The sequence below is a fragment of the Lagenorhynchus albirostris genome, chromosome 6 (assembly GCF_949774975.1).
Source record: "Lagenorhynchus albirostris chromosome 6, mLagAlb1.1, whole genome shotgun sequence".
In the NCBI taxonomy this organism is placed as follows: Eukaryota; Metazoa; Chordata; class Mammalia; order Artiodactyla; family Delphinidae; genus Lagenorhynchus; species Lagenorhynchus albirostris.
This window is the reverse complement of record NC_083100.1, coordinates 4,474,432-4,489,104: the sequence shown is the minus strand read 5'-3', so window position 1 is coordinate 4,489,104 and position 14,673 is coordinate 4,474,432. Positions and strand designations below refer to the sequence as shown.

At 47.2% G+C, this 14,673-nt stretch overlaps 1 protein-coding gene across 3 annotated transcripts in view; it reads right to left on the bottom strand.

The window, feature by feature from the left end:
• Positions 1–14,334, bottom strand: part of ASB18 (ankyrin repeat and SOCS box containing 18) — a 63,193-nt gene extending 48,859 nt beyond the window's left edge. The window contains exons 1-2 of one of the 3 annotated variants that reach the window (XM_060151775.1): positions 14,098–14,334; positions 12,930–12,932 (exon numbers count right to left, since the gene is read on the bottom strand). In XM_060151775.1, the coding sequence (XP_060007758.1) occupies positions 12,930–12,932; positions 14,098–14,302 (208 nt within the window). In that variant the 5' untranslated portion in view covers positions 14,303–14,334. The remainder of the gene's footprint in view (positions 1–12,929; positions 12,933–14,097) is intronic. The other 2 variants (XM_060151774.1, XM_060151773.1) reach the window with 2 other exon arrangements.
• Positions 14,335–14,673: the final 339 nt, after the last annotated feature.

Here is a 14,673-nt window from a genome sequence, read left to right as displayed (position 1 = left end):
GAATATCCTTTTTTTTTTTTTAACGTCTTTATTGGAGTATAATTTCTTTACAATGGTGTGTTAGTTGCTGCTGTATAACAAAGTGAATCAGCTATACATATACATATATCCCCATATCCCCTCCCTCTTGTGTCTCCCTCCCACCCTCCCTATCCCACCCCTCTAGGTGGTCACAAAGCACTGAGCTGATCTCCCTGTGCTATGCGGCTGCTTCCCCCTAGCTATCTATTTTACGTTTGGTAGTGTATATATGTCCATGCCACTCTCTCACTTCGTCTCAGCTTACCCTTCCCCCTTCCTGTGTCCTCAAGTCCTGAATATACTTCTGTAAACAATATTTTGGGGACTTATAAGCATAATGTTTTGCCCATGGGAGACACAAAAACTGGTTCTCCATACCAAGTCTTGTAGCGTTGGTAGCTAACAAGAGGAAATTTTTGCTTCTCCATCAAATGAGACAAAAAAAAAAAATCCACCTTAAAATGATAATGAGATAAAAATGGTAGCGTTCAAATGGTAATTATTATTTTCACGCGATATCAGGATCTTTGCATCTTGCCACTGAATTGATGAATGATTTCCTTTTCCTCAGAAGCGTCTGGGGATGAGCTCTGGTGATGTTCTGTGGAACAACCCAGCAGAGCCTGAAATGTGGGGCTGGTGTGTTTGTTACAGGGTCAGGCTGGTTCTCCAGGGCCGTGACTGCCCGTGTGTTTGGGCCACGAGGTAGAGTTTCCTTGTGCTCTTGGGAAAGGGCAACTGTGTGGAATCTTTCCTAGGCCATTGGGCAAATATCTAGCTTCCTTCTGGGGTCAAGCGTCCAAGTAAATGGGAACACTAGGCCAGGAAGTCATTCCCGTTGGGGACATAATGAGATTCTGATTACTTTCTCAAACAAACGAATGCATCCTGTTATCCTGATCAATATTCTGCTTCCTACCCAAATTGTTTCTGTAAATGGCCATGGACTAAATCCGACAGACTAAATTCAATGTTCCTACCGCCTGGCACTGGCCCCAGGTCTTACCGTGGATTTACTTTCACACCTTTTTTGACCCTCACTCTCCTTATTTAATTTCTAAAGCCCACTCCTCCTTCATCCCTACTCCCTTAGCTTTTTAAAATTACAACATTTTTTCAAACTTACGGTTACCAAAGGGGAAAGGTGGGGTGAGGGCTAAATGAGGGATTTAACCTTAACATATACACACTACTATATATAAAATTGATAAACAATAAGGACCTACTGTATAGCACAGGGAACTATGTATACTCAGTATTTTGTAACAACCTATATGGGAAAAGAATCTGAAAAAGAATATATATATATACATGTATAACTGAATCACTGTGCTGTACACCTGAAACTAACACAACATTGTAAATCAACTATACTTCAATAAAAAAGAGAAAATACTATGTAAGTGAAAGAAGCAATTCACCCAAAAATATTAAAACATTTTTTAAAAATAATAAGCTGAGCCGGCATGTAAGGCTCTGCTTTTAAGAGCCCAGGACACACCCACCCACCCATTCACCAGAGTTAGTCACACAGACATTCACATCCAAAAATATTAACGTATCCTAACCTTCTCTCCAAATAACAATGTTAGCACAGCACACCTCATTTAACAAAACATTAAAACATTTTACTTCCTCAGATCAAGTGTATCTGTTAATAATGAATTAAGTTGTCTGTACTCATTTCACATTATTGAGAAATCTCATTCCCGTCACGTGGAAGAGTACGATACCGGGGGACGGCACCTCGCTCACTTATTTTCCCGACAGCGCTACCCAGCCTGGTGCAGCTCCTGCAAAGCAGCGTGGTCACTTCTCATCATGAATGCCATCTCATCCAAAGGTCAAGTGCTGCTTTCAGCAGGGCCCAGGAGGGCTCTTCCGGGAGCTCAGAAGCAAAGGTGCCCTTGAGCACTGCCCACCTCTGTGGCTGAGCGGGAGGTGGGGCAGCCCGGACCTCGGCAGGCACAGCCACGAGTAAACAGCCCTGGAAGGACACTTATGGACTCTGGTGATGGAGCTGGAAAGCATCTCATTGAAGTTCTCCCTGATAAAGGTGACGAAGTTTCTTTACAACTGTCATGGGGATTTAATTACATGATAAAATTGCAGCTCCTGCCTCTTGAGACAAATTGCTTGTTCAGACTGATTGTTTTTTATGAATCTCACACGGGGAGCAAAATACTTCTCTCCTGAAGTTGGTTCGGTCCGACGGTTATGCCCTATCATCCTTTACTTCCCTTCGAGAAATGAGAAGTTTACTGGTCCTGTAGTTGAGGAGGGGGGTTGCTTCTAGTGGAGTCCTTTGGTTACTTTGCAAGTGTGCACAGACCAAAGCGAGCCCAGTGGTGTCTGATGCACTTAAAGTTCATTGTCCTTATGTTTCGGTTTGCAAAGAATGCGAACTTTGAATTTCCAACAGAAAAATAGGAAAAGAGCATGATAAGAAATAGAAATGACCACTAAACATATACACAATGTCCATTTTTACTAATTAGAAACACAAGTTAAAAGAAAACATCTTTTTTGCCTATCCAGTTGTGAAAGGTTTTTAAAAAATCAAGTTTTGGAAGTGTTTAGTGAAACTGGTATTTTCAGAGTTTGCAGGTGGAAGGGTTCATTTCTATACCATTTGGAATTATTCTGTAGTGAGTGTACACATAAGGGGCCTTTTTCAGGTACTAGAGACCTGTGGAGATTCAGAGTAGAAATCCTTGCCTTTGAGGAGGGTTACACTTTGTGGGAGAGACAGACAAGGCGGCTGTTAGCTGACAAGTGGAGTGAGATCACTGATCGATAGGGGTACAGGTGTGAAGATGAGAATGCATCAGGTAAGGTATCAGAGTGACAGGAAGTAGGGGTAGGACAGGCTTTCTCCGAAGGTGGCATCTGAGCTAAGCACAGAGGGAACTGAAGGAAAAGATGGCTCACGACCCCTGAGGGTGTCTGTCTCCTCCTCTTGGCCTGTGGTGGGGGATGAGTGTCCCTTTATTGTGGGCTGAGCAAGAGGCAGACAGGTGTCCCTGGCCTCAGGGCTGTGTTGGTGGGGCCCAGGGTGCAGTCTGGAAGGTGGGTGCTTGGGAGAGCAGAGCGGGGATCTGGGGAAGATGCAAGCCGCAGAGAGTAGGTCTGAGGGATCAGAGCCAAGGTGCACGGCAGGGCCAAGACCTTTGGTGGACACAGAGGTGTGCTGCCCAGACCCCACTGTTAGGGAGGACTTGTTGCCCCGGCTGTGTGCTCCTTCTGGGTAGAGAGGCGTCTCACTCCAGAATATGCTTCTCGACGTGGCAGATCCAGTGACTGATGGGTACCGGTAGACAGGTCCTGCCACTGTGACCCCATGTGGGAAAACCGTGATACGTGGATCAGCTCCAAAGCTCCCCTTGGGGCTGGCCGAGGCATGGCAGGGCCTGGGTCACCGGCCAATCCCTCTTTCTCCCCTCCCCCTCGAAGGTGTGGATCCCCAGCAAATACTCTGCAAGGCAAACGGCACCCAACTGTGAACCCCTGGGCCACCTGGAAGGACGGGTGGGCATGTTGTCAGAGCACGTGAAGACAGGAGATCAGAGATGGCCTGCCCCAAGGCCAAGAGGGGAGAGAGGGCCTGGGGGTGGCACTGAGGCCTGGTTCGGACCAGGGTTTCTCAACCACGTCAGGTGAAGGACCAAGGATTTTTTTTTTTTTTTTGGTCCCAGTTTGTCACAGAGTGATTCTCTTTCAAAATACAATTAAAATTAATTACAAGAAAGAATAAAATGGAAAAAGGGCATAATTACAAGTCCAGTAATCACACACGTGGGTGTTATATTAATTGTCAAATTGCTGTCAACGTTTCTAAATGTTCACTGTCAATTTTCATGGCAAACACTTTGCAGAGCAACCCCTACTCCCCACTGAGCTATGAGTAGTGTCTTTATTGATCAGAGTCCCAGGAGTACAGGGTGGGTGAAGGATGTGGGAGAGATGGTGGGGTTGGTTAGTTCACAGCACATCTTTTGGACTCTTGGACGCCTGCTATAAAATTGCAACTGTACATTGTTGGACAGGGGTTGCCAAGCCTTTTTGTAAAGTGCCAGATAGATATTTTAGGTTTTGTATGTTATATGGTCTTTGTGGCAACTACTCAGCTCTGCCACTGTAGTATGACAGCAGCTATGGACACTGTGTAAATGAATGAGCAGGGCCATGTTCCAGTAAAACTTTATTTATAAAAACAGGTAGACGGCCCTAGGGTCATAGTTTGCCGACCTTTGCCGTAGGCAGTAGGGAACGACTGCAGGCTTGTGAAAAGGAGAGTTACATGCACTCCCAAATAAGAAGCTGTTATTGCGTCTTTTTCTCTGCATACCTTTTTCCCTCCCTTCACTGCAATGAAATGTGCTCTTTATTTTCAAGGCAAGTTTGACTGAACAGCAGCCAACAGAGCATCCAGATACCAGGCACACATTTGTCTCCTGTGATGCCTATCCTGCTTTGGGTTTGCTAAACTTCTTGAATCTGTAAGTTTATATCTTCCATCCAATTTGGGAAATGTTTGGTAATTATTTCTTTAAATATTTTTTCTGCTCCATCCTCTTTCTTGGACTTTGGTTGAATGTGTCAGACCTTCTATATTGTCCCACAGTCCCTGTTCATTTTATTTTCAATCGTTTTACTTTCTGTTCTTCAGACTGGATACTCTCTATTGATCTGTTTTCAAATTCACTGACTGTTTCTCCCGTCATCTTTGATCTGCTGTTCAGTCCATTATTGACTTGAACAAGGCCAGCCCTGGCTTCAGGGGAGGTGGGGAAATGTTGTTTTTTCTCCACCTTATGACAGCACATGGTGTTGTCATAGGGACTTTATTGGTAAAGGAGGAGGGGGAGTGGGTGTGTGCAGCTAGCCATGACTCCCGGCACCAGTCTCTCCACCTCTATCCTTCCTACATATGTAGGAGTTTTTCATTTTTTTCCAAATTAGATGATCTCATTCCATTGTTGAGTGGCTTCTCACTGCCTTTGCATTTAAGTGTAAATGCCTATGTCTAGGATTTGTGGCCTCACACAATACAATGCAGTCTCAAAGTGCTTGCCCAGATATTCCTCCCTATCCCCTGACTAACACACCCTATTTCCAGCCAGCTCCTACTTCCCTGAGTGCAGACTGTGTGCTCCACATCTGCTCCCTTTGCTCCCTCAGTTTGGAATAACTTCCTTTCCATCCCAGCCTGTCAAGAACACGTTCATCTTTCCAGGGCCAACCCAGGAGATTTTGTGTCCTCCATATGTTTTTTGGTCTGTTAATATTTATTACACACCTACTATGTGCCAGGATGTGGTGATTAGGACAAGCCCAGATCCTGTTCAATATCCAGCTGTTGAATTTGGTACCAGGCTATAGGTAGTGCATTTGCCATTTCCAGTTCGTTTCTTTGGAATGTTTATCCTCAGCAGAGTGCACCATTGCAGGAACCACCATCATCCTGGAAAAAGGTAGAAAAGCCTCTTCCCACTTATCCTCGTTTCTTTTTGTTCTTTCGAAACTCTCCAGTGTGCTGGGGAGTGATGCTAATAGAAGTGTGTCATCAGCATACATTATGTCTTTATTAGCCTGTTTCTCAATTTTGATTCTGAAAATATCCTGATTTAGCCTAATTGCAATTTCACTGTGTTCCACAGGCAGTGACGGTTCATACTGGCGGGAGCTGAGACTTGACCCTGTCGGATATTTCTTCCTGCCTATATGCTTTGAAGCTGGACCATTAGCTCAAAGGCATATATCTCATCTCACCACAGCAATTCAACCTGCTCCTGGGAAAATAGAGCCTAGGGTGTGTGTCTGGCAGAAAGCAAAGGAATATCTTCATTCTAGGTGGTGGGAGATACTTTTTCTGAAGCTAAAACAAGGGATGCTGCTGGAGCCATTTTATTCCTAAATAATTTAACTATATTCAAAGATAATCTGATGTTATTGTAGGAAAGTGTATTTCTAATAAACTCCACTTGATCTGGGTGAATCAATTCAGGCAGCGCATAATTGAGTCTGTTAGCAAGGACTTTAGCAAGAATTTTGCAATCAGCGTTAATTAAGAAGATGGGACAATAATTTGTGCATAATTCCGGATCTTTTCCTGGCTTGTGAATCAAAGTAATAAGAGCAATGCTCCGGCTGGTGGTGGGATGGTGTCATTAGGTGCTGATTTATAAGTACTTAGAAAGGTTTAATTTCATTTTGCTTCGAGCAGGGTCTCCCTGCCCCCACACGCTCTGATCAGGGCTGCAGCCGAGACGGCAGAGCTCTTGCCTCTCCATCCTTCCCTGTCATCACTGACCTCCTGCTTCCCATTTTTGTTTTTATTCTGCAGCTGAGCGCCCCGTTCATTCATCCATGTTTTTTCTTAATACTCTTATTTGAATGATTTGAAGCGATGGACTCCATGCTATTGATGTTGTGTGCATGTGTGTGTGTGTGTGTGTGTGTGTGTGTGTGTGTGTGTCTGACGTAAAGTCGAACGGTTGTCACAGCCTCAGTGGGGACGTTTTTCATGGATCTTCCTACCACACATCTCTGGGTGGGTATGTGTCAAGAACCCTTGACTACAACTCAGAAAACATACCCGGTTTGTGTGCTGTTCCTACCTGGCTGTTGCCCAGTAAGGGAACACATGTGAGCCTTGGTGTCCCCATCTGTATAATGCAGCCACAGGACAATTACAGGCATTAAGGAGTGCCAGGAAGAGCTCTGGATTTCCACCTCCTCCTGCTGTGGCATCTGAGGTGTGGAACTCACCCTCTCTGAGCCTCATTTTTCTCAGCTGGGAAAGTGGGAAAGATAATAGTCCTTGGAAAACGCATACCTAAGAGAAGTGCTCACTGCATGTGATTCCTCCATCTTTGCCCCCACTTGCGGTTGGCTCCAGTGCTAACAAGCTCTGGTCTGCGGACTTAGTCTCCTAACAACAAGAACAAGACTGGCCCTGTGCAAGGCTGCTGGTCTTCGGTGATTCGAGCTCGTAAACCAGCCTCCCACCAGGCGATACCTTCCCTGCCCATCTGGCCTGGAGCCAGCCGTTCCTTTGAAGTTGGGGCCCAGTCTACACAGGCCTCTGCCAGGGTGCACGACACCTGAAGGTGTTGTGAAGGCAACGGGGTTTTGTTGATCTCCATAAATACAAGTCGTTGTTCTTAGAACCCTAGTTTGTCCCTTTTGGAAACACCCTGAGAGGTGACCCCACTGATCCCATATTTTTAAATGAGGAAATTAGGGTTCAGAGAGATGGACTGACCACACAGGTTCAAGGTTCAAGACCACTCAGTCCGTGGGAGAGCCAGGGTCACCTCACCATTAATCTCTTGCTGTATCCATGACACCAGCAACGTACACACACTTGTCATTGGTTCAAATGTGAGTCCTCCAAGGCAGGGTTGTGCTTACTTAACTGACGTTCAGCTGTTGGGTTTTCCGTGGGCGATGCTCCCCTCCACACACAGGGACAAAGGGAGTAGGTGTACCTCGGATGGCACAGTGTGCTCAGCGTCAAGTTGGTTGAATGAACAGTTAAATCCTGCCAACGGACCCACTGGGTCTATGTCCATCCCACGTTCACCCACCCTCGTTCCCCACCTATACTTGCTGCTGGGTGAGATCTCTTAATAAAAACCCAATTAGTATTTCTTTAACTTGCCTCCAGATGCTTAAATACCATTACCCCAAACACACCATAATGCCTCTAGTTTTCTATTTCAATCAAGAATTCAAGTAGCATCTTGACTTGTACATAAGATATCAGCAGCAAAATCATGGAATGCTGACATCCTTAATAATAGCAATTAGTAATCAGTTGTTTCTTAAGTAGTTTGATTACGCCAGTTACCAAATTGTACAGTTGATGCATTTGGGGGGCAAGCGGGGTCTCGCCACCCCTCCCCCGCCACCCTTTCTCCCTTGCTGTGTGCTCGCTGGTTAGTGAGCTGATAGGCACTGCAAAGGGGCGAGGACGAGTAATGCCGTTGTTGCTAATATTCAACAGTAGAGACTTGCCTTTAGCAGAAAGTAGAATCGAATCTTTCTTTGCAGAAAGACTCATCCCAGTCATGTCTGTGGAAACGCAGTCTGTGTCCACCCGGGTGAACGTTAGCAAAAGAGCTTGGCCAACCCATGCAGCCAGGGTACCCAGAGTTTGAACACTTATCAGGGCTAAGACCCTGAGCCAGGCTCCGGATACCAGGCAAGGGTCTTGCCCTCGACGAGGCCATATTTGAGAATGAAATATTCAGTGGGTATAAAAATTAGCCCAGCGAGGGGGCTTCCCTGGTGGCACAGTGGTTGGGAGTCCGCCTGCCAATGCAGGGGACACGGGTTCGTGCCCCGGTCCGGGAAGATCCCACATGCCGCGGAGCGGCTGGGCCCGTGAGCCATGGCCGCTGAGCCTGCGTGTCCGGAGCCTGTGCTCCGCAACGGGAGAGGCCACAACAGTGAGAGGCCCGCGTACCGCAAAAAAAAAAAAAAAAGAATAAAAAAAATTAGCCCAGCGAGGCTGTGTGTTTCGGAAACTGATGGAGACTGAGGGCTTTGTGCTCTTGTGGAGGGAAGTGGTGGGTCTGTGGGTCGGGTGTGCAGGGAGGCCCTCGTGTGTGGGGTCTGGAAGGAGGGCATGGCCTAGGTGAACCGAGGAGGCAGGGGAGGTCCTGACAAGCCCTGGGATTTGGGTGTCGTCCTGGCAGGAAGGGTCTTGTTGGGAGGGGGTAGGTGGGAAAGATGGGGGAGCAGATTGTGGATGAGCTGGGGCCTCAGCTCTGTTCCTCTCATTACACACACACACACACACACACACACACACACACACACACACACACACACACACACACAAGGAGAGAATGAGAGAGATTGCTGTGCCCCAGTCCCAGGACTCCTTCCCGGGTCCCTCACAGCGGGCCAGTCTCAGTCTGACTAGCAGGGAGAGGGCTGATCATCTGTTAGAGACCTCCATGCCCTTCCCAGCATCCCACAGGGCATCCGAAGTACATCTTTGCAGGAGAGCAGGTGGCTTCACAAGGGCACAGGTGAGTTGCGTCTTTAGGGGAATCCTGATTGAGGACCATTCTTCTGCCTCGTGGCCAGGCAGGGAGGGTACATTCCGTACTTTGACGCACTACCTGCTGGGGCTGAATTTTTAAGTTCCTTTGCCCTCTGCCCTCCTTAAGGGGACCCATGTATACCTGAGGGGTTCTCCAGAACAAGTCGTTCCTGCCATTTTTTTGGCTGGTACCTCTTTTCCCTATGCTTTTATTGTGATGTGACATGGCTGCAGATAAATAAATAATAATTATTTTTTCTGCTCTATTTGGTGGGAGTAATAAGCTCACACACAAGCATGGAGATCTCACTGAGAGAAGCAAGGTCCTTGTATATTTATGTTGACAAGCAGAAAGAATTGTTACTTCTTTTTTTTTTTTTGCGGTACGAGGGCCCCTCACTGTTGTGGCCTCTCCCGTTGCGGAGCACAGGCTCCGGACGCGCAGGCTCAGCGGCCATGGCTCACGGGCCCAGCCGCTCCGCGGCATGTGGGATCTTCCCGGACCGGGGCACGAACCCGTGTCCCCTGCATTGGCAGGTGGACTCTCGACCACTGCGCCACCAGGGAAGCCCACTTTTCTTCTTCTTATTTTTGCAAATTGTCATCTTGTGAACAATACTCAGAGTTCTTTGAACAAGCGTTGTCCTTGGGATGGACAACTTTTCCTCCCCTTTCCCCGAAAAGCCTTTTCAGCCTGAACTTCGGCCCTGCCTTCTCCTGGCCGGGGTGGGCACCTGCAGCCCCTGCCCCTCGCCGGGACCGGCCCTGTCTTCTTGGTCATCATCATCCTTTCATCTTCACCTTCCTCCTCAGGAGGACTGAAATTCCAGTATCCCTTCCCAATGTGGGCTGCCCTTCAAGGTGCTGCTACAAGTTCTGACCCCTCTTCACACATTCTAAAGACCCCACGTGTATGTCTGAATGCAAACAGCTCTTGCTTCTCTCAGGGCTGTTCCCCCGTGACTCACAATTACCTCCCGAGAACGAGCCCGTTCACTCCCATACCCAGGAAGAAGGAGGCCTCGCTCCATTTTGGGCTGAGACAGGGAGACTTTGGGATCACGGCCTCAGAGAAGCCTGGAGATGGAAGGGGCCTCAACAGTGATCTGAGCCAGTGTTGCCCAAGGCGCATCTGCAAACCACCCATCCCCCTGGTGGTGGTGAAGCCACAGCCAGCCTTTAACCTGCCCTTGCGTATTCTCTGACAGCGTGGTTCTCCGGGGACCTCCCCCGTGGAGCTTTGCTCAGGGACCTCTGCTTGGGAATCACTAATGGAATCTCATGAACTAGTTAATAAGTAAAGGCACTGGCTCAGAGAGGGAAAGTGACTTCCCTGAGGTCACACAGCTCGTTGGTGGCAGAGCCCAAGCTTCCCTCTGGAGCGTCTCACTCCAAGGCTATTTGAGGCACCTGATAGCCTACCTGTGATGACACAGGCTGGATTCTGAACTCCTGGGAGGCGGTCCTGTGTGTTATTCCTGTTTCTATTCTCCCCTCGTTACTGCCAGGCTCACAGCAAAGGCTCAAACTTTGTCACAGTCACAGAGCCCCCTGATTTCTGTCTGGATCGGTGGCACTATCCTCTACTCACCCCCAACCCCTTCCCATCATTTCTCAGCTTTGTCATTTCTCGCCTTTATCTCTGTGTGTACCCCACTCTCTTGGTTTAGACCCTGTCGTCTCTCACCTGGGTGACTGCCTTCAACCACCTCCTAACTAGATCTTGTTTCCTAACCTTTCTTGTTTCCTTCAAATCCTACTCTCACATGTTAGCCAGAGAGGCGGCCCCCCAGTGCAGGTGTGAGCGTGCTGCATCTCTACCCCGGTTTCAATCCCAGCCTGCTTCCCCCACAATAAAATCATTGGCAACAGTATGTGTCCTGAGGTCACAGGCTTAATCATTCAGTTACCATCATCCCGAAACAAAAACAACCCAGAACAAGCCCAAGTCCTGACAAGATGTCAGCAGCATCGACCTGTTCTCGTCCTGAATTGCGCCGTTCGGCAGGGAGAAGTAGATACGATATGATTTAGAACATACAGGTTCTTCGTGGGAGGGAACGGGACACTCTTAACACAGATTTCATTGGTTTCAAGTGTTTAGTAAAGTGGTGGGGACAGTAAAGACGGTGCAGGGCAATTAGTAATGTGAAAAGAAATGATATTTTATTTTAGTTTTTGTTGGAAAGACTAGATTTTTATCTTGGATTAATAAAAAATATGTTATTAATACTGAAAGAAAAATATTATCACATCATTAGCTTTTCATGTAGTTCATTTAAAATAGTAAGATGTTACCTGTAATTTATATTAATGTGTAGCACTGATGACGTGTCCTACTGTGAAAACACTTATGCTATTTAATAAATGAATCTAAAGAACAGATTAAGGCTGTTGTTAAAGGACAAGAAATGATATTTTAACTCAGGGGCTCCAAATACACAAATCCCCAACCTGCTGGGATGGGCTTGTAAAAGGGGCTGTGATGAGTGGGCACTTGCTCTAGTCAGAATCCCAGCAGAAAGCAGACGGCGCAACTCCAGGGCGTAGCAAAGGCGGGCAGGGCCAGGGAAGCCAGCTGGGGTCCCCAGGGCCACCGTGGGAGCCCCCTCCCTGTGTCTGAAGGGGCAAGGAGCGAGGTAGGAGGTGCCACGCAGGAGCTGAGCCTTCAGCCCAATGGTGAAGCCAAATCGCAGCGATGATCTGGCAGGGAGGGGTCCCCCGAGCAAATACCTTCCCCTCCCCGCTCCTCGCAGCACCTTGCGTTAGCTACACCCAGTGGGGGCCAGGATGATGTGTCTCGTAAGAGCGCCTCATGGGCAGGCACTGGGCAGGGGGCAGGGTGGGTCTGGAGTGCACATGCAAAATGTAGAGCTCAACACTCCTGGCCAAAGCGCAGTTTAGGATTTCAAAGTCCCCTCCACACCCCAGGGCAGGCTCCTGGATTGTTGCGTGTACCAGATGCTGTCTCGGTGAGGACCCCTGCCCATGCAGGCAGAGCTAAGGTCTGAAGAGAGGCGTGGTGCTCTCTGAGCTCATGCCTCCTGGGGCCTCACCCTGATCGACGCCCCAGATATTAGGAAAACCAAGGAAAAGAAGAAGCAGGAGCCGGTTTCTCCCTAAAGCCTTCGGCAGCTTGTTTACACCACCAGTGAGAGACAGCACCGGGGGTGCACCCACATCACAGGGGAATAGAGGGATGGTCACCCCCATAGAAGTTCCAGTCTCTGATCGGTCCCTTCATCACATTAAAGCTCCACTCGCCAGCACCAACGTCCCAGGCACGTTCCCTTTTGGTGTCCTTCCTGGATGTGTAAGCATGTGTTTGTGCACGTGTGTGTTTGTGCCTTGTGTGTGCAGTGGTACGCGTGTGTGCATGCACTCACATGTGTTGGGAAGGAGTCTGTCTAGTGGGGGGAGGGGAGCCCTGAACATTCCTTAGGAGTCAAGACTAACGTTGTGGAGGGCACATCTGACAAGCTAGAATTAGCACGATGCAGTGAACAGTTAAGCTGTGGTCAGGGATATCATTTTCAGCAAATATGACAACGGGATTATACACATGTTATGTGAAGGAGACCTACAAAATGACCAAAAAGGTATAAAGAAATGAGGAGATATTGCCCAAGGACCTGACTAGACAAGGGCCCACATGTAAAAAGGTCTACAAAGAAAACCCAAACCCTACAGATAAGGCTTGGTTCTGAGCAGTAAAGAAAGGTTGAGGGGAAGGGGAAGCTGGGGCAAAGTGAGAGAGTGGCATGGACATATATACACTACCAAATGTAGAATAGATAGCTAGTGGGAAGCAGCTGCATAGCACAGGGAGATCAGCTCGGTGCTTTGTGACCACCTAGAGGGGTGGGATAGGGAGGGTGGGAGGGAGACACAAGAGGGAAGGGAATAGGGGGATATGTGTATACATATAGCTGATTCACCTTGTTATACAGCAGAAACTAACACAACATTGTAAAGCAATTATATTCCAATAAAGATGTTAAAAAACAAACATAAAAGGATGGACGAGCAGGCAGTGGAGAATGACCAGGGTGCACTTACTAAATTGGAGATTTAAATATGAATATTAACCGCCCATAATGTTCAGGGTGTGATGTGACACACACTCGCTATCAGGAGGAATAGAAATCATTTCAGAAAACAATTTGGAACATTTGTTATCCTTGTCCCAGTAATACAGCTCCTAAGAATTTATCCTAAGGACAGAACCCTGAATAAGAAAAAAGCATATGAATGCTAATATAGACACTAATTATAGCATTACTGATAGTAGTAAAAATGTAAACACACAGCTCCCTCTTGCAGGCGTTTGGTTTAAGTATTTTGTCATTAATCACCTCAATAGGTGATTGAAATTAAGAAGACATGTAGCAATATGGAAAGTACTTTAGGTGTATTAACTCAACAGAACAGAACACAAACTTATTATCTACCACACGGTTATAAGGAGAGGAAATTTACACATGCAAATAGACTAGCTTGGAGAAAAGTGGAGAAACGAAAAGAGGTGCTGGGTCGGGATGACGGTGCCACGGTTTAATTTTTCTCTTTTTAAATTTTTTGTATATTGCACTTTAGTTGTTGCCTATGTAACATACTGTGTGTATATATATGTGTGTGTATGTGTATATATATAGACACATAGTGTAGATCATAGTATAGATCTATATATCATAGTACATATATACATATTTACTGTGTATATATTTACATAGTATATATATATTTACTATGTACTGTATAGTAAATACAGTAAATATGTGTATACTATGATATATACATACTATGACATATACTATGTATATATATACAGATATATACTAGGTACATGTATATATACAGTATACATATATACACACAGTGCGTATGTATATAAATAAGAATCATACAGCTGGGCACGTATCATTCGCCTTTTTCAACCATTTGCCCTTCCACCCCCGAATGTTCCCCACCCCAACCCTGTGCACACGATGGGGAAGCAGCGGATTCATCGCAGTTACCTAGGAGGACCCCGGGGGGCAGCTGGGCCGAGGGGTCCTTCATCCAGTCGTCGTTGGCCAGTTCTATCACGGCGTCCACGTGCCGAACTTCAGTACAGATCAAATCCCTCACTGTCGCCTCATCCCTGGCTTCCAGGGCTGACTTCAATCTATTTACGAAATCCGACTTGACCGGGTAATCGGGAAGGCAATCAGAGATGGACATCGTGATGTCGTTTGTGTGTTGACCAAACTGCTCTGCTTCCCAACTGAGTCCAAAGTCAGCAGCTGGGCAGAGAGGGCTGCGGGCATGTCTATAAATAGAAGAAACGTGGCTCCGGTTACAGCCCTGGGAACGGCCACCCGCCAGCAGTCCTCCCCACCGCGTTCCTCAGAGGGAGGTGGGAATTAATCTCCCCAAGGCCTCACTTAAGGATCATTCTAGACAGGGGGGCAGTAGACCTGTCTGTGAGTGGGAGAAGCCGAGGGGACAGCGTTTTTTAAAAAAAATCTCTTGTCGGTACTGCCGATCAACATCTTCTTTTATCAAAGTGAGACTCTGTCCTAACCTTAAAATCCTTTTCCCGAGCCTGGGCT